Source organism: Cervus elaphus, chromosome 10 (genome assembly GCF_910594005.1).
Source record: "Cervus elaphus chromosome 10, mCerEla1.1, whole genome shotgun sequence".
In the NCBI taxonomy this organism is placed as follows: Eukaryota; Metazoa; Chordata; class Mammalia; order Artiodactyla; family Cervidae; genus Cervus; species Cervus elaphus.
The window spans coordinates 37,716,924-37,740,122 of NC_057824.1; the positions used below are offsets into that span (position 1 = coordinate 37,716,924).

General features: G+C 45.8%; 1 protein-coding gene across 1 annotated transcript in view; it reads left to right on the forward strand.

The window, feature by feature from the left end:
- The window catches only part of HS3ST4 (heparan sulfate-glucosamine 3-sulfotransferase 4), a 472,757-nt gene extending 449,767 nt beyond the window's left edge, over positions 1 to 22,990 (forward strand). Inside the window, exon 2 of the mRNA XM_043914553.1 lies at positions 20,982 to 22,990. Coding sequence (XP_043770488.1) covers positions 20,982 to 21,618 — 637 coding nt within the window. The 3' untranslated portion in view covers positions 21,619 to 22,990. The remainder of the gene's footprint in view (positions 1 to 20,981) is intronic.
- Positions 22,991 to 23,199: the final 209 nt, after the last annotated feature.

The window sequence follows — 23,199 nt, forward strand, 5'->3', positions numbered from 1 at the left end:
CACTGGAAAAGACCCTGATGCTGGGAAAGATTGAGGGGGGACAACAGAGGACGAGATGGTTGGATGTCATCACCGACTCAATGGACATGAGTTTGAGCAAGCTCTAGGAGATGGTGATGGACAGGGAAGCCTGGCGTGCTGCAGTCCATGGGGTCGCAAAGGGTCGGACATGACTGAGCGACTGAACAACAATTAACAACAGTGAGGGCAGGTGAAACCCAGACCAGTGACCTGCTCAGAAACAACAAAAATGTAAGTGGAAGAGAATAGAACCAGATACCAGATAACTTTGTTCCGGTGCTGGCCCCCCAGCACAGATGTGGAGAGAGGGGGAGATCTCATGGGAACTGTTCCCAAGCCTCTCTCCTGAGCCTTCACTGTGTCATCTGCCTGCTTAATCTCTCCTCCTCTGCTGGGGGCAGAAGGATTTGAAGTGCCCTGTGTGCAAGAACTTAGGCAAAGAAAGCCAGGAAAGATATCTCACTTCGGTACGTGCTGCTTGCCTGCTGGTCGCTGCCTATTTTGCCATTACAGCCCTTGATTATCTAAAATGTTCTTTCTCGTCTTCACAGTTTAGACTAGGTCCCCACTCTTCACCATCCCCCCAAACTCTCACGGGTTAGTTATTCCCTGCTCCATGGTGCCTTGAGTAGATCTCTGTCTACAACAGCCCTCATCCCATGGAAGAATGAAATGAGCCTGGTGTAGAGTCAGAAAGTTCTGGCTTCAAATCTCAGCCTGGTGGCATGTTGCTTGGATATCCTTGGGGGTCACTCTCTGAGCCTAATTTTTTGGTAAGATGGATGAAATCATAGAGCTTATTTTCCAGAATTAGAAATTAATTTGTTGTAGAAACCACCAAGCACAGATCTACATCATAAAGCAAATGAAATAGATGCTTAATCATCATTAACCTCCTCCTCTTACTTGTTTACATATCACATGGAAACATTGATGGAGTTAAGGGAGCTGCCTTGTTGGAATCTTCTCATTGTGTGACCTCAGACCAGTCATTGAACTGTCTGGAGCCTCAGTTTTCTTATCTGTAAAATAGGGATAAAAGTAACTTTCACTCCAGATGATTGTTATAAAGGTGAGATGGATTTAATCTTGTAAAGCACTTAGAACTTACAGTAGGATCTCAATAAATAGTAATACTGAACATTTGTTGGTATGAGTAAGTTTTAGGTATTACCAAGGATTTCCCAAATAGACTGTGAACTCCTTGATGACAGGGACCAGTAATATTGATCTTCATCTTCTAGGACTTAGCAGACCATCTAGTGATCAATGAGAAACTGCTTAGTAAATGAATGAATAAATTTCTGGGTGATGAGCATTGGTACCCAGGGGGCCTCAGTCTTGGTGCACTAAGAAGAATCATGCTTCCTTTCCCCACCCCACCCCTACCTTACCCCTTCTGCCCATACAAAAGACACAGAATAACTTACACTGTGTGTGTGTGTTTGTGCATGCATGTGCATGTACGTGCACGCACGCTCATTTGTGTCTGACTCTCTGCAACCCCATGGATTGTAACCCACCAGATTCCTCTGTCCATGGAACTCTCCAGGCAAGAATACTGAAATGGGTTGCCATCTTCTACTTCAGGAGATCTTCCTGATCCAAGGATCGAACCTGCGTCTCTTGCCTCTCCTGCATTGGCAGGCTGGTTCTTTTCCACTGCACCACCTGGGAAGCCCTACTACAAAGACATAAACATGTTGAGGACTAAATTAAATGCAGGATGAAATCAGGACGATGACATCACAAATAACCCCTAAAAGGAAAAAATTTCATGCTTGTTCCATTCACTCTCTGGCAAAACGAACTGTGATTTACTCCTGCAAATTACCAACTGTAAAATATTTACAACTAATTCCTTCTACCTTCCAGGGTGGCAATGGCAAAGGGAGGCAGGCTGTTTAGGTAGTAAATGCAGAATGCAATTTCCATGTCAGTGGCCCTGTTTCCTGCAGCAACCTCAGGCGACAGCATCATTTATATCTTCCACGCACACAATCTTTTCTGCATGGGCATGAGTCTCAATTACAGGCAGTTGAGGTTTGTGTGGTAGGCATTATGCATTTATGAGCCAGAGCAAACATTAACGGGTGCTAGTAATTTGTTTCAGGGTGGAGGAAGAGAGGGGAGGGAGCAAATGGGCATGGTGCTGGTACCCTGGCAGTGGGTCACAGTTCTGGGAGGCAAAAATTGGCACAGAGTTGGGGGAGAAATGCCCTGTCCCTTTGGAGACACCTCCCAGGCTTATCTCCTGGTATGTCCGTCTCCCCACACCCCCAACCTGTGAGGTCAGTGTAGAAATGTCCCAGGGCTCAGTCTTGGACCTTTTCTCATCTCTGTATATACTTTAGTGTATACCATCTGTATATGGCAACTTTTAAATGTTTCTCCACCCAGGTCTCTTCTGGACTCACTGCTTACCTGACATTTCCATCTGGATGTCTACAAAGCATCTCAAGGATAATATATCTGAGGCAGAGCTCCCGATCTCCCCCCAACTCCATACCCAAATCTTCCCTCGATCCTCCAGCCCTGTTGTTTAGGATTGTTGCCTTGAAGTCACCTTGACACCTCCCTTCCCCTAATAATCCAAATATCATCCATCTACAAAATTCTATTAGCTCTTTCTTCCAAGGATGCCCAGATTCTTCCCACTGCATCACTCCCACCACCATCTCTTATCTGGCCTGCTGCAATCACTTCCTAAGAGCTACCCAGCTTCTGTATCCCTGTTTAGTCACTTCCAATGCATTGGATCACGTGGTCCTGGAAGATTACAATTCAGATCATGATACTTCTGCTCAAAAATCTTCAAGGACTTACTATCACACTTAGAGTAAAGTTTCATCATTGGACCTCCCATCCCCTCTCATCTCATCTTCTGCTGTGGTCTCCAGCCCCACTGGCCTCCATGCTGACTCTATGTACACCAAGAGCACTCCTTCCCCAGAACCTCTGCACTAAGTTCCCTGTGCTTAGAACAGGTTTCTCCCAGAGAGGTGCATACTTTGTTTCTTTACTTTCCATATATATATATACGGGACATTTCTACACTGGAGTGGGTAGCCTATCCCTTCTCCAGGGGATCATCTAACCCAGGAATTGAACTGGGGTCTCCCCTGATTGCAGATAGATTCTTTACCTGCTGAGCTACCAGGGGATCTTCCCGACCCAAGAATCAAACCTGGGTCTCCTGCATTGCAGGCGGATGCTTTACCATCTGAGCCACCAGAGAAGTCCTGTTTCTGCTCACTTATATCCAATCACATTCATTCCTGCAAAGAATTATTTTCCCATCAATATTCCTTAATGCTCAAAGTTCACATGACACTCCACCTGTTCCCAGTACCACCAGGGGCACACGCATTCCTGGCAAAGACCTACTGTAGCATCTGGACAGAGCAGGGTGTTAATCTTTTCCTGGGAGCCTATTTTGGCATTTTCCCCAAGTTACTCAGAGTCTGATAAAGAAGACAAGGAAATACATACATGCCATATGGTGTGATGGGTCAATGGTGGAAACAGAGCAGGCAGCTGAGTCCAGAGCAGGGAGGTGTCTCATCACGTGTGAGCTGAGTCCTGAAGGATGGTTACCACCAGGATGGTGGAAATGAAGAAGGTCAGCATGCACATAAGGAGTATTTAGAATCTGGACACAGAAAAAAAAAAAAAAGAACCGCTGAGCTTTAATCTGAAAACATCCACTTTGAGTTTTCCTTTGTGTGAAAATGAATTGGAAATTAGTTGAGGGGACAGGGTACTCTTACACAGTTTGTGTGTGCGTGCTCAATCGTGGTCGACTCTTTATGACCGTATGGACCGTAGCCCGCCAGGCTCCTCGTCCATGGGATACCCCAGGCAAGAATACTGGAGTCGATTGCCAACTCCTTCTCCAGGGGATCTTCCCAGCCCAGGGATCAAATCTACATCTCCTGCATCGCAGACAGAGTGTTTACCACTGAACCATCAGGGAAGCCTTACACATAATTTGAAAGCATGATTTGGCATGACCATTATGGAGAGCAATGTGCCAGTATCTGTGAAGACCTTTAGACCCAAACTCCCATGACCCAACAATCCAACTTCTATAGGGCTGTTGTTAGGAAAATAAGCAAGTACATCCAAAGAGAGGCGTGTGCAGGGCTACTCACTTTAGCCTTATTTGTTGTTGTGGGAAATGGATGAAAATCCAAGACCCTGTACAGGGAAAATGGCTAAGTAAACATATTTGGTTTGCATGTTGTGGTTTGCATATGCTACAGAATGCAACATCCATTGAAAACTAGGATGTGAACTGATAAAGGACAATCTCAAGAAGTATTCTTGAGTAGAAAGCCCAAATTTTAGAATGGTACGCAGGGTGGGATACTGTTTGTGTCAGCATACTCCCATGTGCGTCCACGCTCACCTGAAGACACAGGGCTCTGCAGGAGGGCTAAGCTATGAGATGAATGATGCCAGAGGGTCAGGGGTGGCTGCAGGCAGATGGGGAGCTCTAGGGGGTGGGAAGCCTCTGTCCAGAAAGGAGGCAATGGTGTTTATATTTCTCAACAAGTCAGCCATTCGGGTCTGGACAGGGAAACATTTGATTCCCTTGGAATCAGAGTAGCGTACATATCCCAGCTCAAACACCCTGGTTTGCGGCTTGTTACCTGGTGCTCAGATGGTAAAGAATCTGCCTGCAGTGCAGGAGACCTGGGTTTGATCCCTGAATCGGGAAGATCCTCAGAGAACGGAATGGCTACCTACTCCAGTGTTCTTGCCTGGAGAATTCCATGGACAGAGGAGTCTGGTGGGATACAGTCCACAAAGAGTCAGACAGGACCAAGTAACTAGTACTTTCATAAGAGCATGCGGGGGGCTTCCCTGGTGGCTCAGTGTAAAGAATCCACCTGCCAATGCAGGCGATGTGGGAGATGCAAGAGACAAGAGTTTGATCCCTGGGTTGGGAAGATCCATGGAGGAGGAAATGGCAACCCACTCCAGTATTCTTGCCTGCGAAATCCAACAGACGGGGACTGGCGGGTTATAGTCTGTGGGATCACAAAGGGTCAGACGCTACTGAGCAAATAAGCATGGACGCATTAACTAGTGGTAAAGAGACGGAGGCCCACCTGCCACCAACTTAGCTCTTACTTCACCTTCCTTGTCCCGCTGTGTGAATGCACGAAATGAGGGTATAGTGTGTAAGAATGTGCATGTGCCCATTCAGAGGGGTCATCCATTTATTTCCTGTTATTTATTAAGTAACTGTTATATAACATGCTTTATTAAAGATAGATATAATACCTAGTGAACAAGACAAAGTTCTGCCATTGTAGAGTTCAATTTCAGATAGAAAGGCATCAGAAGTCATGTGAACCAACAACAAGTGGATAATTCCAAATCTTGACCAACGCCACAAAGTGTGAACAAGACAAGAAAGCAGAACAACGGGATAGAGAGTGACTCGGAGCAGGCATGATTTTTGGTAGAATGATCAGGGAGAGCCTCTCTGAGAGATGAATTTTACGTGCTGTGTGATGTCACAAAAGTCATAGCTGATGGACCAGACCTGCGTCATCCTATAGAACATTAGGTGATGATGGAATGTACTAGAGCTGTACTTCCAACACAGTAGCTATTGGCCATTTGTAGCTATTGAGCACTTGAGATATAGCTACCATCCCTGAGAAATTAAATCTTTAATTCAATTTAATTTTAATTAATTTGCATTTAAATATTTCCATGTGACTCGTGGCTTTCATAATAGCCCAAAGTCATGCATTTAATGTAATACCCGAATGACGACAAGAAGCCAACTCTCCATTCTTACTCCCATCCTTTCTTCCTCCTTATCTCTAAACCTCCCTCCGAACCTCCCTCCCTTTCTTCCTTCCTTCCTCTTTTCCTTTATTCTCCCTTCTCATCTTTCCAACTGGGCTCTGTGTTTTCCTTCCTTCCTTTTTCTCTTCCAATTCTTGGGCAAATATTTATTGTGACCCATGTCTCAATTCTAGGCACTAAGTGAGATGCTGAGTGAGTTAGCAATATATATGAGTGTCAGACTGTCTGTCTTCCTTCTTTGGAGCTTGCTGGTAAAGAATCCCCCTGAAATGCAGGAGACCTGGTCAATCCATGGGTGGGAAGATCCCCTGGAGAAGGGAAAGGCTACCCACTCCAGTATTCTGGCCTGGAGAATTCCATGGGCTGTATAGTCCATGGGGTCGAAAAGGGTCAGACATGACTACATGACTTTCACTTCACTTTCCTTTAGGGACAGACCAGACACAAGAAAATGAACACATAAGCAAGATAATGTCAGATAACAAGGAGCCCTAAGAAGTGAACAAAAGAGGCCAGTGTGAAGCAGAGTGATTTAGATGGTGCCTGGGTAAGGGGACTGCCCCCTGAGTTGGGGATGTTTGAGCCAAGACTTGAATAATGAGAAGGAGCCAGTAACGGGAAAAGCGGGGGTGGGGGTGGATGGTGGGGGGGGTGGGGGTGGGGGGTGTGTGAGAGAGAGAGAGAAACACTCTGTAGGGGATGGGTGTGCATGAATATCTGATGATATAATATTAGAATCTTTGAGGCATTGTGTGTGTGTGTTTGTGTATATCTTTCTAGGTGTGCACTGATCTTCTTTCCTATCTGTCATTTCTCCATCTGTTATATGATCGGATGGATGGGTTTGAAAATCTGTTTAGTATTTCATGCACCTCAAGCTGTGAAAGCCAGGTCTAAGTACAGGCCTGGCAGGGTGCACGGATTAATTAATGATTGTGCTGTGCATCATTGAAGCTAGAGATCTTGATTTGGGGAAGCAACTTTATGAAGGAAATACCTGAAAGACATTCATGGAAGGTTCTTACCTGGGCAGTTTGTAGGATAGGAGGTCCTGCCATTCTGGCCAAATGTAGAGAAAAAGGGCTTCTGGGCTGCAGTCTCTCATCACAGAGAAGAGTTTCCTTCAGCACTAGAGCTGGTGCCTGGCCGTATGATGAAGCACTCTTCTTCCCAGCACAATTCACAGCTGTCAAGTATGGGTGGATGCTTCTATCTTGATCGAGTTATTTACAAATGTCCATGGCCAGGCATGAGTTGACCTGAGCAACATTTCCACCAATAAAACATAGAGTGCTTTGACTGAGCCACATCCCTCTAGCTGATCAGGTTCCTTGCATCAACAAGGAAGAGATGTGTGCAAATTATTTACAAAAACAAAGTTTGTTTTAAGGTGCACCTGGGGTAAACATGAAATAACCTCACCGTCAGCACAAGTCCTAAAGATGGCATTCTCTGTGAATGCACAGTGAATAAACAGGGTTCATAAATATAGCAACACAGTAGTTAACACTTGTACTGAGAAGCTAATTCCTTCCAGGCACTGTGCTGAGCCTTCCTTTGTTTGGGCTGCTATAACAAAAGTATCATGGCTTGGGTGGCTTAAGCAACATTTATTTCTTACAGTTCTGAAGGCTGGGAATTTCAAGATCAAAGTGTTGGCAGATTCACTGTCTGCTGAAGACCTGTTTCCAGGTTCAGAGAGGACTATCTTTTCACTATGTACTTACCTAGCAGAAGTAGGGAGGGAGCTTTCTAGGGTCTCTTTTACAAGGGCACTAATCCTATTCATGAGAGCACCACCCTATGACCTAATACCCTCTCAAAGGCCACACCCCCTAATTCCATCCCAGTGGGTGTTGGGACTTAACCTGTGATTTGGGTGGGGCACAAATGCTTATTCTACTGCAGTATCATAAGCACCACCCCTTTCAACCTGACATGTTCTGAGATAGATCTTGCTTGGGATCCTCTTCATCTGAGGGAACTGAGGCTGGAGGTGGTTAAGTAGGTTTCCCAAAGTCCTGTATTTATTTTTATCATTTATTTATTTATTTGGCCACACCATGCAGCACATGGAATCTTAGTTCCCAGACTGGGGATCGAACGTACATCCCCAGCATCCCTGCATGGGAAGTGTGGAGTCTCAACCACTGGACTGCCGGGAAAGTCTCAGCCCAAAGTCCTTTAGGGTGAGGATGGCAGAGCCAGGCAGGAAGGCTAAGACGTGCATAAATAAGGGTGAGAGAGGTGGACTCAGCCGGAGCAAGCAGGGCTTGGCTCAGCCGCAGAATGCTGGTGAGAAGGAAGCAGGGCTGGCAGTATCCCCGAGGCAGTGCTGAGCTGACACACAGCTGGGAGCCCAGTGTGAGGTACAGAGACCTGGAATGCCGCCTTCCCGAGAGGTGCCTTCTCCTGTCACCGTCTGTTAGATCGTGGGCACATGGCACCCGGGCAGACAATGCTGACATCTCTGGAATCATCAGTTAATCGTGGCACCTGCCCTTGGAAACACTGAACCTGAGGAAAGAAGCTACAGTAAAACAGCTGATAGAAGTTGGTGTGTGAGGTTCTGCAGCGGAGCGCTCTTTGAATGTGTATGAATAAAGTAACAGAGAAGTACGTTCTGGGTGGAGTCCCCAGTCAGGGGCAGGTGAAGTGAGCCATAATCCTGTTCCTTTAAAATCAGAAAGCATCTTGCTTTGGAATCTCTGGAATGAGGTGGGCCAATTACGAAAGAGGACGGATTGGAGGGAGCATTGTGGATAAGAAGACGCTGATGGAGCTGAGGTTGTCAGCAGGCAAAGGCTTAGGTTTTAGAGCCCTGCTTCCCAGCCTGTGGGCTCAGGAATTATTGCACAGGACCTTCACATCCCTAGAGATACCAAACACTTAATAAGTGTCAACTTAATCTAAAAATCCCATAGGCACACAGATAGCCAATTTTAAAAATGTAGATTCAGTGGTGATGACTCAGTCACAAATTCATTTTAAGGGATTGTTGGCTTCATAGTTGCTTTTTGTCCATATGTGTTTTCTAAAATCAGACCATATGAGCGATTCAGCTTCTATCGTATGGTGGTCTGTTGATGCTGAAGCCCAGTGGGCGAACTGGGAGAAGCCAGAGATGATAAGGAGAAATAAAAGCAAGCCTGTGATTCGTGCAGTTTGAGGCATGGGCCCTATAAAGTGGCCAAGCTCTGTCTATCACTGAAGCTTCCCAAGTGCTTGGGCACCCTGGGATGGCACAGCAAATGAGATTTCTAGAAATTCCCTGGATTCTATGCCAAACAGAAGCGTTTCGGTGCTTTCAGAATCAGTCATATCAATGCCCATTGGAGAAGTCCATTTCTGTCAATCAGGGTCATCATATACAGAGGGGTGTATGTATTAGGGAGTCTTCCCAGATGTCTCAGTGGTGAAGAATCCACCTGCAATGCAGGAGACACAGGTTCAACCCTGGATCAAGAAGTCCCCTGGAGAAGGAATTGGCAACCCACTCCAGTTTGCTTGCCTGGGAGATCCCATGGACAGGGGAGCCTGGCAGGCTACAGTCTATAGGGTCGCAGCGTCGGACACAACTTTGGGGCTAAACAACAACAACATATGTATTAGGCAACCAATTTTAGGTGTTTGGATTCAGAACTTAAGCGGAACTTGTCTGCTTCACTCAGTCAACACACAGATTTGTTGGCATCTGCTCTGTGCTGCGTTAGACAAGCAGTAATAAGAGGGGGACACTGACCAATATTTGCTCTGTGCTGGGCACGTTTTCCTGTCAATGAGGAAGAGGTGCTGTTACACCCATTTGACAGATGATGAAACTGAGGATCAAAGACATGAAACATGTTGCTCAAAGCTAGTTGTGGTTTAGAGATGGAACCCCAAAGATGAACACTGAGTCACCTGCCTTTGTCAGGACGAGCTCCCGCTGATGAGCTTCTGAAGAAGGTGATCGTGGACTCTGGAATCAAGTCAGCCCTCAGTCAATGATCCCCCTCCCTGAAACTCGTGGATCTCTGTGAATCCTGAGACACAAGGATTGGCCTCCTAGACTGTCTTTGCTGTTTTAGAAGACGAAGACTTCTTCAGGGCGAGATCTCGCTCTTCATTTTCTCTCTTGATCTCAGCACAGAGTTGGCACAAGAAGTGGCCAAATTAATGAAATGGTTTTCTGTCTTTTTCTTTCATAAATCCTAACATATCTGGGTCTGCCTGGCACTAACTTTGAAACCACAAAAATTCCTGCAATCTGGGTATATGGCTGTCTCCCACCATGAGGTTGTATGTCATTCAAAACTGGAATGCTTTCCTCTTTCTTTTCCAGTTAGTTACATTCTTTGCCTTTTCTCACAGCCTAGGTCCTTTCCTTCCTCCTCCTCCTCCTTCCCCACTCCTTCCCTTTCTCTTGTCTTTCTTTCTCTTTCTTCTCCTTTCTAATCACCTTCATCCTTCCCTTCTCCTCTCCCCCTCCTCTTCTCTCCTCTACCCACACTTTTTCTCTCACCCTCTTCTCTCTCTTGGAGGCAGATGCAATTTTGTCTGAAAAGAGACTTCTGCCCACAACAGAGATGCTGCATCTGAACCACAGGTCACTTGACAGATATGGAAACTCAGACTTCCCTGGTGGTCCAATGACTGAGAATCTGCCTGCCGATGCAGGGGACACGGGTTCGACCCCTTGTCTGGGAAGATTCCATACACCACGGGGCAACTAAGCCTGTGCACCTAGGGCCCATGGTTCACAACAAGAGAAGCCACCGCAGTGAAAAGCACGTGCACCACACCTGGAAAGTAGTCACCGCTTGTTGCAACTAGAGAAATTCTGTGTGCAACAGTGAAGACCTAGTGCCCCAAAAAATAATAAATAAGTAAATAAATAATTTTTTTTTAAGTGGGAAATTCACATGTGTTCTTCAGGGAACTCGTGGTCTATTGCCAGGCAGGTACCATGCCCGCTTTATCATCACTGTATGCCTGACATAATAAGCACCAGCAAAACTGGATGCAATCAACCAGAGAATTTATATTAGCATAGCCCTTTCATGGTACAGGTCCAGAAACACAAAAATCCCTGTCTTAAACCCATTTGGCAAGTTAGTTCTTAAGTCAGAGCTCTCACTCAGGATCCCTTCTTTCTCAGCTTCAATGTGGTCCTTAGCCACATGGCCCTGGAAAAGGCTGCTTTTCTTGGGTCTTCTTTATAAGAAATGTGGTTTCCCAAGGGTTTGACTTTTCACCTTCAGGGATTTCAAGATTCATAAAAGTTGACTTTGAAAAGCAGCATGAACTCCAACAGGATGAGGCAGAAAAGGGTCTAGCTCTGTGGTCTGGAGCAGGGTTTATTGTCTCTTGGACTCAGTTTCCACATCTCTGTAATGGGCACAGGGATTCATATGGCGCTGGTGAGGTTGAGCCAGCATAATACGTGAAATTGTCTGGCTCAGTGCTGGGCAAGTAGCAGGTACCCGACTGACTTTCTAAGTTTCTTTCTTCATTGCAGAGGAGACAGCCCTACCTCATGCCCTTGCTCTAGCAACCATTCTCTTGAGTTACAGTTTATGTGGAAGGATCAGAAAATATTGCTCATTTATGCACCATTTATCCCACTGGATAATGCATTTGGGAAAATGTGAGGTGTCTGTATACATCTGATTCAGGCAAGCCAAAAGCAGGCTCAACTGCTGACCCTTCCAGAGAGAATGGACTCTTTACATCTTATATGGGTGATCACCTTCTCCCTCGGCATCCATGATGGTGTCCATTTGCTTCAGTTGATGATGCCCCAGAGAGAGAGATCACAAATTAAATGATGGAGTTTGATCTGGCAAGAATTTCTGGGGCTTCTGGCCTGGGTTTCCGTAACTCCCAGTGGTGAGTCAGTAACAACCCACCTTTACAACACATATAATGAGGCTCAAAATCCAGCTTTGCCACCTACCATCAGAGTGACCTTGACCCAGTCATGTAACTTTGCTGAGCCTCTGTTTTTTGGTGAAGCATTGCTAGGCAGTAACTGAGAGCTTGGGCTAATGTGCAGGATGGACCTGGGATTTGAATTTCAGTTCCACCTATTGTGACTTGGGACTAACAAATCAATTTCACTGAGTCTCAGTTTCCTGACCTCTAAAGTGGGGAGGATAGGAGTACCTTTTTAAGAAAATTTTTAAAAAAATTCACAACTAATGTATTGAGAACTTACTATCTGTGAGGCATGCTTTCAGATATTAACTCATATGCGTGTGTGCTAAGTCGCTTCAGTCGTTCAGACTCTGCAAACCTATGGACTGTAACCCTGCAGTCTCCTCTGTCCATTGGATTCTCCAGACAAGAATACTGGATTGGGTTACCATGACCTCCTCCAGGGGATCTTCCCGACCCAGGGATCAAACCTGTGTCTCTTACATCTCCTGCATTGGCAGGCAGGTTCTTTACCACTAGCCCCACCTGGGAAGCCCATGAACTCATATAACCTTCCCGGAATCCCTATGAAATAGGTATTATCAGTATGACGGCTATTTTTTTTTTTTCCCCCAGATTATGCCCCAAAATATTAGGTTAGTAATTTGCCCAGAGTCAAGTGGCTAATAACGTTACTAAACCAAACTTAGGTCCACTCGCCCACCCAAAATAAAACCGACCTACTGACACCAGCTGCTGGTTGTGGGGAAGGAAAATGCAATGTTTATTGCACGGCAGCACACAAGGAGTCCATGACAGCTAGAGCTCAAAACACCCAAACTCCCAGAGGGGTTTCAGGAAAGCATTTTTAAAGGCTGAGAGAGGGAGGGGGATCACAGGGTATGTGATCTGCTTGTGCACAATTCTCTGATTGGCTGATGGTAAAGTATGAGCCAATCAGATGGCAGCATCACAGGGGTTAACGTTACCAGTCCTTAGGCTCTGAGAAGCCTGGGGGCTGTGTGCGCATGGTTATCTAGTATTGATAGTTAACATCTAATTTGCTGGGAGTTTTAACATCTGTAAAACAACTCAGGAAATGTGCATCAGTTACTGTTATCTAGGGACTTCAGAGAGGAACTAAAGCAAAGGATATGGGGAGGGTCTGTGCTGGAAAGGATCTGCTCTGTCACAGTAACTGAATCCAGATTCGGTTCATCCGGAGTCTGTGCTTTTTAACCACCAGGATGTGGAGCCCGGGGTCTGAAAGTGTTTGGAGACCTGGAGCTGGTATCAGGATTTGAACTCAGCCTCCAAACAGCACGTACAGTAAATGGCACCTGATAACTACTGTGGGATCTCTGTTGTTAAAGCTGTTGCCCCAGATGGTGACCTGCATCCGGATGGGGCTTGTGCCCAGCCCACTACCCCCACCGGCAGATCAGAGGTGGGGGAGCTTGGAGAGCCTGTTGGCTCGTGTCTCATAAACATTTGGGGCTGTGAGAGCAACTGCGTGATCTTGCGGGATAATTCTCGGCTTCGGGGTGGTGTGTTGATGCCGATGTCGCGGCTGCTACTGGGCACCCCAGATACTGTTAACAAGCCGTTCCAAGCACAGATGCAGTGTTTTCTCACCATATGGTCCCTGCTGCAGTGCAGGGTCCTTCAGACAGGAGATGATGTGGAATTCAGAAACGCTGAACCCCATGCACCACAAACCTACTTAGAGGAGCCCTCCAAACTGCCCCAGTTCTCCTGACTTCCAAGGATCATGTTTCCACTTGTATGTCATTCATTCATTCTTCCAAAACCCACACATCATCATGGGGCAGCTGCCATGCAGTAGGGACCGTGTCAAGCACTGGGGATACACAGGTGAATGAAACATTGCCCAAGTCTTCCAGAAACTGAGCTTAGTCATGGAGGGGATGGGAACCAACCATATTGTGATGTTAACTGTTGTTCAGTTGCTTAGTCATGTCTGACTCTTTTGGGACCCCTGGGGCTGTCGTCCACCAAGCTCCTCTGTCCCTGGGATTTTCCAGGCAAGAATACTGGAGTGGGTTGCCATTTCCTTCTCTCATTATGACATTATCCTAACCATATGATGACATTATTTTAAGCTGTGTAACACAGAAAGTTATCAGAGACCCTGGGAATTCAAAGGAGTTGGTGAAAATCTTGGTGATGGAGTTAAAATTTCTTTTTGCACATCAGTGTCTATCAACACTTTTCCTATTCAAGTGTGTGCTTAGTCACTCAGTCATGTCTGACTCGTTGTGACCCTTTTGAACTGTAGCTCATGAGGCTTCTCTGTCCATGGAATTCTTCAGGCTAGAATACTGGAGTGGGTTGCCATTTCCTCCTCTGGTGGAACTTCCCGACTCAGGGATCAAACTCGTGTCTCCTGTGTCTCTTCAAAAGGACTCCCCAGATAGGCAAAAATCATTTCCCACCTTCTCCTAGTGAAGCTAAAGAGACTCTGATATTCCTTCACCCTACTTTTCTGGCAAATTGTGAACACGTGATGTAAATGTCCACTTCCAACTGCCATCTCCCTTGAGTTTCAGACTCCGGTATCAACTCCTCCATGTGAGTATCTCAGATTACAAGTCCAAAATCAGACTTGGTTTCTTCCCCTCAAACTGGCTTCTTTTCCAGGGTTCTCCACGTTGATAAACTACTACTTAATCATCAGCTCAGGCCAACAGTCTTGGAGTCTTCTAAGACACTCTCTCTTTACACATATCCCACCCATCCTGAGGGACTATTGGCCCTACTTTTTAAAGCCATCCCAATTCTGAACGCTACTTCCTGGGTTGCCCTCTCCACCTGCGTCCCTGCACCCCCATCTCTGACCTACCCTCCAGCAATGGCCTCTTAGCAGGCAGCCTTCCTTCTGCTCTTGCCACATACCTGTGAGTTCTCAGCAAAGCAGCTGGAGAAAGATCTCTTAAAATGTAAAGCTTACGTTCTCCTGTTTCCTGTTCTCCAGTGGTTCCTCATCATATATGGAATAAATCCCAGTGTCTTGCCCGTGGCCCATATGAACAGCAGCCCCCGCCCTCAACCTCGTGGTCTTTTCCTCCACACCCCGACCTTGTTTCCCTACTTCCTTAGCCTTGCTCACTCCCCTCTGGCACGACTGGTCACCTCCCCGTTCCTCAAGCACGTAAAGATGTGAGAGCATGGGCTTGGTGAAATGTCAGATCCAGCCAAGAAGAACTTACTTAAGACCAGGAGAGAGAAGGAAAGTTGGGATGAAAAATTCCTGAGAAGGTAGGAGATAAGATGCAAAGCCCTTGTGGGGAGGGGTTGGTCTTACACTTTAGAGAGCTGTCTCCTCTAGTTGTTGTTTTTTTTTTTTTAGGAATAGGGAGGCCCTATTTCTAGATATAGAAATAGCTGTATCTAGAAATACCTAGATAGATAGACAGACAGACAGATATCTAGAAATATCTAGCTATTTCTAGGTAAAGAAATTGCTGCTGAAATAAGGACCCGGGTGAGTAGATTGGTGAGGGGATAAGGGCTGAGAATTGGTGAGATTGGGGCAACAAAAGCCATCACAACAAAGGCTTGCCCTAGAACAGGAGCCTAATGGCTTACTCATCTATTCATTCAACAGATATTTACCGAGCACCTGCTATTTGCCAGGAGCTGGTGGTAGATGTTTGCTTGGCCATTGAGCTTAGGAGCCAAGAATAAGCTCACCCAGTGAGACTTTGAAAAAGTATCTTTAGGTTCTGAGTCTGTTTCCTTCTTTGTAAAAGTGAAAAGTAATAACACCTGCTCTTTTGATCAAAATAGTTATTTATGTGATACTATACAGAACTCTCCTTTTATCAGATGTAGCAGTTATACTAGAAGCTCTGTGGGGGGAAAGGACCTTGTCTGTTGTGTTCACTAGTATATTGCCATTTATGGATGTGAGCATTTATGGAAAGAATGAATGAGTATAACTGATTCAGAATCTTTTTTGGAAAGGGGGGTCTGCTCCTTCATTGATTTTGAGCATCTACTGGATACCTAGTTACTGGCGAAAATTCCTATATATCTCACACAATAGTTGTCTTTTTTTTTTTTTTTTAATTGGAGTATAGTTGCTTTACAACGTTGTGTTAGTTTCTGAAGTGAATCAGCTGTCAGTATACATATATCCCCTCCCTCTTGGACCTTCCTCCCACCCCCATCTCACCCCTCTGGGTCATCACAGGAGCACTGAGCTGAGCTGTCTGTGCTATATAGCTGCTTCCCACTGGCTGGCTATTTTACGCATAACAGTGTATATATGTCAATTCCAATCTCTTAATTCATCCCACCTTCCCCTCCCCCCACCCCGTGTCCATATATCGGTCCTCTATGTCTGTGTCACTATTCCTGCCCTGGAAATAGGTTCATCTGTACCATTTTCCTAGATTCCACATATGAGATGGTTTTCCCATATGTGCCCCAAGTGCAGGAACTCTTCTCAAATGCATGGTGGTATCCATCTGTAACATGATAATCAAAGCCATTTAGGCATCTCGGTTCCCCATTACTCTCTCTGTTGCCTTCTCTAGCCCCCCTCCGCTCATTGCTGTTTGCATTGATCACCGAGCTAGGCACACACTTACTTCCCTATATACACTGGCTTGAAAAGTAAAAGTGAAAGTCGCTCAGTCGTGTCCATCTCTTTGCCACCCTCCGTGGACTGTAGCCTGCCAGGCTCTTCTGTCCATGGAATTCTCTAGGCAAGAATGCTGGAGTGGGTTGCCATTCCCTCCTCCAGGGGATCTTCCCAACCCAGGGATCGAACCCCTGTCTCCCGAATTGCAGACAGATTCTTTACCATCTGAGCCATACAGGCTGGATACTGTTTATTTGCATTGATCACTGAACTAGACATGCACTTACTCCCCTATATACACTGGCTTACAGGCTGGATACCATTTATCTCAGATGCTTCAGATAAAAAACTCAAGATCCACAAAGATCGTGACAGACTGCAGCAATTAGCTGAAGTGAAGGAGATGAATTTGAACGAGGTCAGTATAAAGATAAACACTGAGCTCTAAGAAGTCAACAGCAGAGACCGGATGAGAAGAAAACCCTAGCAGCTAAAAAAAAAAAAGCAACAAAATAAAAGGGCAATGTATATATACCGAGGGGCAAAATTCTGGAAAAGGCCATGTATTAAAAATATCTATCTTTAGTATTTTTTGCATCAACATTTACTTAGTATTTTTATACTATGACATGAGTTTCATAATAAAAATAAGAGAATCTCTCTAATTGGATTAAAAGTGGGATATCAGTATATTCCTTCACCTCCAGCTAAACTAATAGCAGCTCCCCTGATCAGGAAGTATGGTGATATGGACTTGAATCAGAATATTCTTTTTTTTTTTTTTTTCTAGATCAGTTCCTTAGTTTCCATGTTGTTCAACTTTTCCATTTAGTCAAACATAAATATTTTCTCCTTGCTCTTCTCTAACAATTGCTGTTCCAATGATTGTGTGCCCCTGGCTTAAGCTTTTAAAATTCTGGCATTTGTTGGACACTATTCAAAGTGATTCACCTGTATTATCTTCTCTACAATCCTATAAGAGAGGGACTCTTATTAACCCTGGGCTTCCCTGGCAGCTCAGACAGTAAAGTCTCTGCCTGCAATGCAGGAGATCCAAGTTCACTCCTTGGGTCAGGATGATTCCCCTGGAGAAGGGAATGGCTACCCACTGCAGTATTCTTGCCTGGGGAATTCCATGGACAGAGGAGCCATGGGATCACAAAGAGTCGGTCACGACTGAGTGACTAACACTTTCACTTATTAACCCTATTTTTTTGGATGAGAAAATGGAGAGTCAGAGTGGTTTGTGAAAGTGAAAGTGGCTCAGTCGTATCTGACTCTTTGCGACCCCAGAGACTGTACAGTCCATGGAATTCTCCAGGCCAGAACACTGGAGTAGGTAGCCTTTCCTTCTCCAGGGGATCTTCCCAACCCAGGAATTTAACCCAGGTTTCCCTCATTGTAGGCAGATTCTTTACCAGCTGAGCCACAAGGGAAGCCCAACAATACTGGTTGGTTTAGTCACTTCATCAAGGTGATATGGGTAGTCAGAACTCTGAAATCAGACAAGTGTGACTCCCCCAAAACTATGTTCCTTAGCACTGCCCCTCCAAGCAACATAATTAAATCTGACGAAAACCAAAGAGGCACACAAATGTGAAGACATTTGAAATACTGGGGAGAGGATGTCTGTGCAAGATGAGTATGATTATTTATGGCCAGAGCTATTGCTTTGATCTGAAAACTGCTCACTGCCCAATCATTATACCCAAATGACATCAAACTCCATGTGAATTTCTCTGCATTAGACAAGAGGCACATTCCTCTTGCCTAATAAAAGTGCTTGCCGAGAAAGCTCAAAACCCAGTAGCAATTAATTATTGACAGAGCATGTGAATTAGAGATAAAAGAAAAGTCATTCTTTCTCCACACAGGCGATAGTAAATAAATTTAATTATGGTAGGGGAAGCTGAGGGATCTTCGTCTGTATTAAGTTTTATTAGCTGAGACATTTAAAAGCGTGTCATCATAACAAAGAGGTCTTGTGTAATCCTAAATGTACCACTTTGGTGCAAGGCTCAGAAGTGAATAGACTTAATGGAGTACATGGTGGCAGATGGCCTGCCGTACCAACAGGTATGGAACAGGTTTATCGTCAATTAACTTTGGTCCACATATGCCTACAGCAAATTGACTGTATAATAGGATCTTGAGCCTCATTTTCTCACTGATAGGCTGGCCACATTGGTATTAGAGAACCAATAGCATCAAATTCCTTTAGTCCCTTGAAGCTCCCAAAAGACAAGGCCACTCTGAAGGTGAACAGGGATGGAGGGGTGGGTTTGAGATGCAACCTTGGGAAGGAAACCAAGAGATACAGGACCTGGTGTGGGATCTATTGGGCTTCCCCAGTGGCTCAGCGGTAAAGAACCCACCCGCAATGCAGGAAACACAGGAGATGCAGTTCAATCCCTGGGTTGGAAAGATCCCCTGGAGGAGGCCATGGCAACCCACTCAAGTATTCTTGCCTGGAGAATCCCATGGACAGAGGGGACTGATGGGCTACAGTCCAGTGGGTCACAAAGGAAGCAACTGAGCACACGGGCATGGGACCTATCATGGCCTCACTGAGCAAACTTGGGAGCCAAGAAGGAAGAAATCTCATGTCTGAAACCAGTTCTGTGCTAGATGTTGTCACACTATATGTCACACTATTGATACATGTCATTCATTTCATTCTCAGCTGAACTTGAGGTAAGTTTCAGGACTTTGAAGATGAAGATAATAAGGCTCAGGGATGTGACTCAACTTGCTGAAGTCACCAAACCTGTCTGATTCCCTGTCTCTGGGCTTCAGTTTCCTCATTTGCATAAAGATGCCTTTGGACTAGGTTGGACAATTGTGTGTTTAGTCGCTGAGCAATATATGACTCACTTGCTGCCCCATGGACTGTAGCCCATCAGGCTCCTCTGTCCATGGGATTTCCCAGGCAAGAATACTTGAGTGGGTTGCCATTTCCTTCTCCAGGGAATCTTCCCGACCTGGGGATTGAACTCGAGTCTCCTGCATTTTGGGTGGATTCTTTACCACTGAGCCACCACGGAAACCCTTTGACTAGGTTTGTTGTTGTTCAGTCACCTGGCCATATCTGACTCTTTGCAACCCCATGGACTGCAGCACACCAGGCTTCCCTGTCCTTTACCATGTCCCAGAGCTTGCTCAAACTCATGTCCATTGAGTCGGTGATACCATCCAACCATCTCGTCCTCTATTGTTGCCTTCTCCTCCTGCCTTCTATCTTTCCCAGCATCAGAATCTTTTCCAGTGAGTCGACTCTTCACATCAGGTGGCCAAAGTATTGGACTTTCAGCTTCAGCATCAGTCCTTCCAGTGAATATTCAGGGTTGATTTCCTTTAGGATGGATTGGTTTGATCTCCTTGCTGTCCAAGGGACTCTCAAGAGTCTTCTCCAACACCACAGTTCGAAAGCACCAATTCTTTGGCACCCAGCCTTCTTTGTCCAACTCTCACATCCATACATGACTACTGCAAAAACCACAGCTTTGACTAGATGGACCTTTTCATCTAGGTTAGGGGCCAGCAAATGATATCTTAAAGGGCCAGTTAGGAAATGTGTTCAGATTTGCATGTGATACGGTCTCTGTTTGCAGGTATTCAACTCTGCTGATGTAGATGCAAAAAGCAGCCACAGACTTTACGGAAAGGAATGAGTGGCCATGTTCCAATGACAATTTATTTATAAGCGTTGAAATGTGAATTACATACAATTTTCATGTGCCACAAAATGTTAGTCTTATTATTTTTGTTTTTCCGCCATCCAAACTACAGTCCGTGGGGTCCGCAAAGGGTAGGATATGACTAAGTGACTTTCACTTTCACTTCACTTTAAAGATGAGAAGTCATCCTTACCTGTGGGCCATACGAAAACAGGAGGCAGGTTTGCCAACCCTTAGGCTCGATCACCTTTGAGGTCTTGCTGAGCTCAAACACTTTCCAAAAGCCACTACAACAATCCTATCCTTGATTTATTAAGCTCTTACACATGCCAGCTTCTGTGCTAAATGCTTTAAAAGCATTATCTCCTTTAATCCTTTTACAACCATGTGAAGTAGGTGCTATCATTATCTTTATTTCAGAGATTATAAAACTAATACACAGAGAAATTAAGAGTCCAACTAGGTTAAACATAACTGGCAAGAGCTAGAGCTGCAATTTAAATGCCAGGTGTATAACATTCCCAAGAATGAATGCACACGCTTTTTGCTGCCTCTTATGATAATACTTTAATCAGAACTATAGTGAGACATACAGTCTAAAAAGGGCTTCTCTGCTGGCTCAGATGGTAAAGAATCTGCCTGCAGTGTAGAAGACCCATCTTCAGTTTCTGGGGCAGGAAGATCCCCTGGAGAAAGGAATGGATACTCACTCCAATATTTTTGCCTGGAGAATTCCATGGACAGAGGAGCTCGGGGGTCTATAGTCCGTGGGGTTGCAAAGAGTCGGACACGGCTGAGCAACTAACATGTCTAAAAAGAACTTCCAAGTGTATATGAATTTTATTTGGTAGCTCCCCACTGAGCTGTTTATATCATATGTTTCCTGGGACAAGTTCAGTTATTTCTGGATAGGAATAACCACTCTTTTGTTTTCCTCCTTCTTCTAGAAATGTGATGCCCAAGACTTTGGATGGGCAGTTAACCATGGAGAAGACGCCAAGTTACTTTGTGACAAACGAGGCTCCCAAGCGCATCCACTCCATGGCCAAGGACATCAAACTCATCGTGGTGGTGAGGAACCCCGTGACCAGGGCCATCTCTGACTACACCCAGACACTGTCAAAGAAACCCGAAATCCCCACCTTCGAGGTGCTGGCCTTCAAAAATCGGACCCTAGGGCTGATCGACGCCTCCTGGAGCGCCATTCGAATAGGAATCTATGCTCTGCATCTGGAAAACTGGCTCCAGTATTTCCCCCTCTCTCAGATCCTCTTCGTCAGCGGTGAGCGACTCATAGTGGACCCCGCCGGGGAAATGGCCAAAGTACAGGATTTTCTAGGCCTCAAGCGTGTTGTGACTGAGAAACATTTCTATTTCAACAAAACCAAGGGGTTCCCTTGCTTAAAGAAGCCAGAAGACAGCAGTGCCCCCCGGTGCTTAGGCAAGAGCAAGGGTCGGACTCATCCTCGCATTGACCCGGATGTGATCCACAGACTGCGGAAGTTCTACAAACCCTTCAACATGATGTTTTACCAAATGACTGGTCAAGATTTCCGGTGGGAACAGGAAGAGGGTGACAAATGAGGCTCGCGATGTGGCTGGAAGCCTGGCGAGTTGCTAGGGAGGCTCCTGACCCGAGTCCTGAATCCCCCAGATCTGTAGCCTCAGCCTTGCTGGGGTGCCAAGTAGATCTCCTTCTTTGTCCAGTTAGGATTGCTTCCAATGCTGTTGGCAGAGGGATGGATCCCCTGGCATGCTCATAGGGTACCAGGCCTGCTTGGGTAGCAGCATCCCACTGCTAATTCTTGTCTTCTATGGGTTAATCCAGTCTGAAGACAGGATAAATAGCTGTCAAGGTCAGAGATAGTGCCATGAATGTTTGTTTAAATGATAAGAAAAAGGGAAGGTCTACTTTGGGCAGGGACCTCTCACTTTAACTTGAGAAGCCTGAGTTCTAGCCCCATATCTGGCAAAGGCCCCCTGCTCTATCAACCTCTGCTTTGGCATTTCGCCAGAATACTAATTGTGGCTGATTGCTCCAGGACTCCTAGGGAGCAAGATCCTCCCTCTTAAGGTGTCTCAAGCCTTCTCCTTAAAGGTCTCATCCCACAACCCTTTGACTTCCTCACTCCTCATCTGATGAAGGCAGAGGCATGCACGTTCCTCACCAAAAACAAAAAGCTGACATCCCTGGAAGCCTTTCTTCTAAGAGCCTTCGAAGGGCAGTTGGGTCCCTCTCTTCATGAGTATCCTGGGTGGTGGAGAAGCTTAGCCTAGGCCCTCCTTAGAATCGGGCTCACAGGACTGCTCTTAGAGCAAGGGAGTTGCAGCTGAGCCCAGGTTGGGAAAGATGAATGCCATCTCTGGGAGTGAAAAAAGAAAACCAGTCTTGTTGGTGGGAGGTCTCCATCTCTGAGACCGTCAGCAGCATGGATCTGAGACAAGCTATTGGAGGGGCTCTCTCCTTTAGGGCCCCCGGAGGGGCAGGGACCAGAGGCCTGGCATGTCTTTTGTCATGAATAACCTTTAGCAACCCAACCCACAGGGGATCGATCACCATCTCTCTCTTTGTCCCACCATCTCCCCTTCGTGGTCATCTCACGCTTCATTTGCTCGATTCAGAGATGGCACATATTGGGGCAGCAACAAGCAGGCTGACTCCTTTTGTCAGACCCAGTGTCAGGGGGTGGGGGAGGGTAAGGGCTGTCTGCGGACACCCCCATCAAGGGCTGCTGCATCAAATGTCCCTTCCCATTAGTTTGATTCCATTCAAATGCAGCATTTGACATGAAGCACTCTTCACAGATCTCCAGAACCAGGAACTGTTCTAGCAAAATTGGAAATATGTATGAGTGGGGGGAGGGAGTGAAATCTGTTCAACTGTTATTAAACTGTCATTTCTCTCGCTAACTGAAAACTGTGTTGTTATAAAGCTTAATGCAATCTGATTGATGGATTTTGATGGTGTGTTTGTATTGGTTACCTCCATTCCCACCTCCACCTCCACCCCCCTGAATTCTAGGAGTATCTCTTCTCTGGGATAGCCAGGAGGACCCAGGTTAGCAACTCTGTCAGGGATTTCTATCTGCAGGGCAGGATGATTCTTGAAATAGCACAAAGGAAGCAGTTCCTGTAAGAGGTGCAGTGTCCTCCCCTCTTAACCCA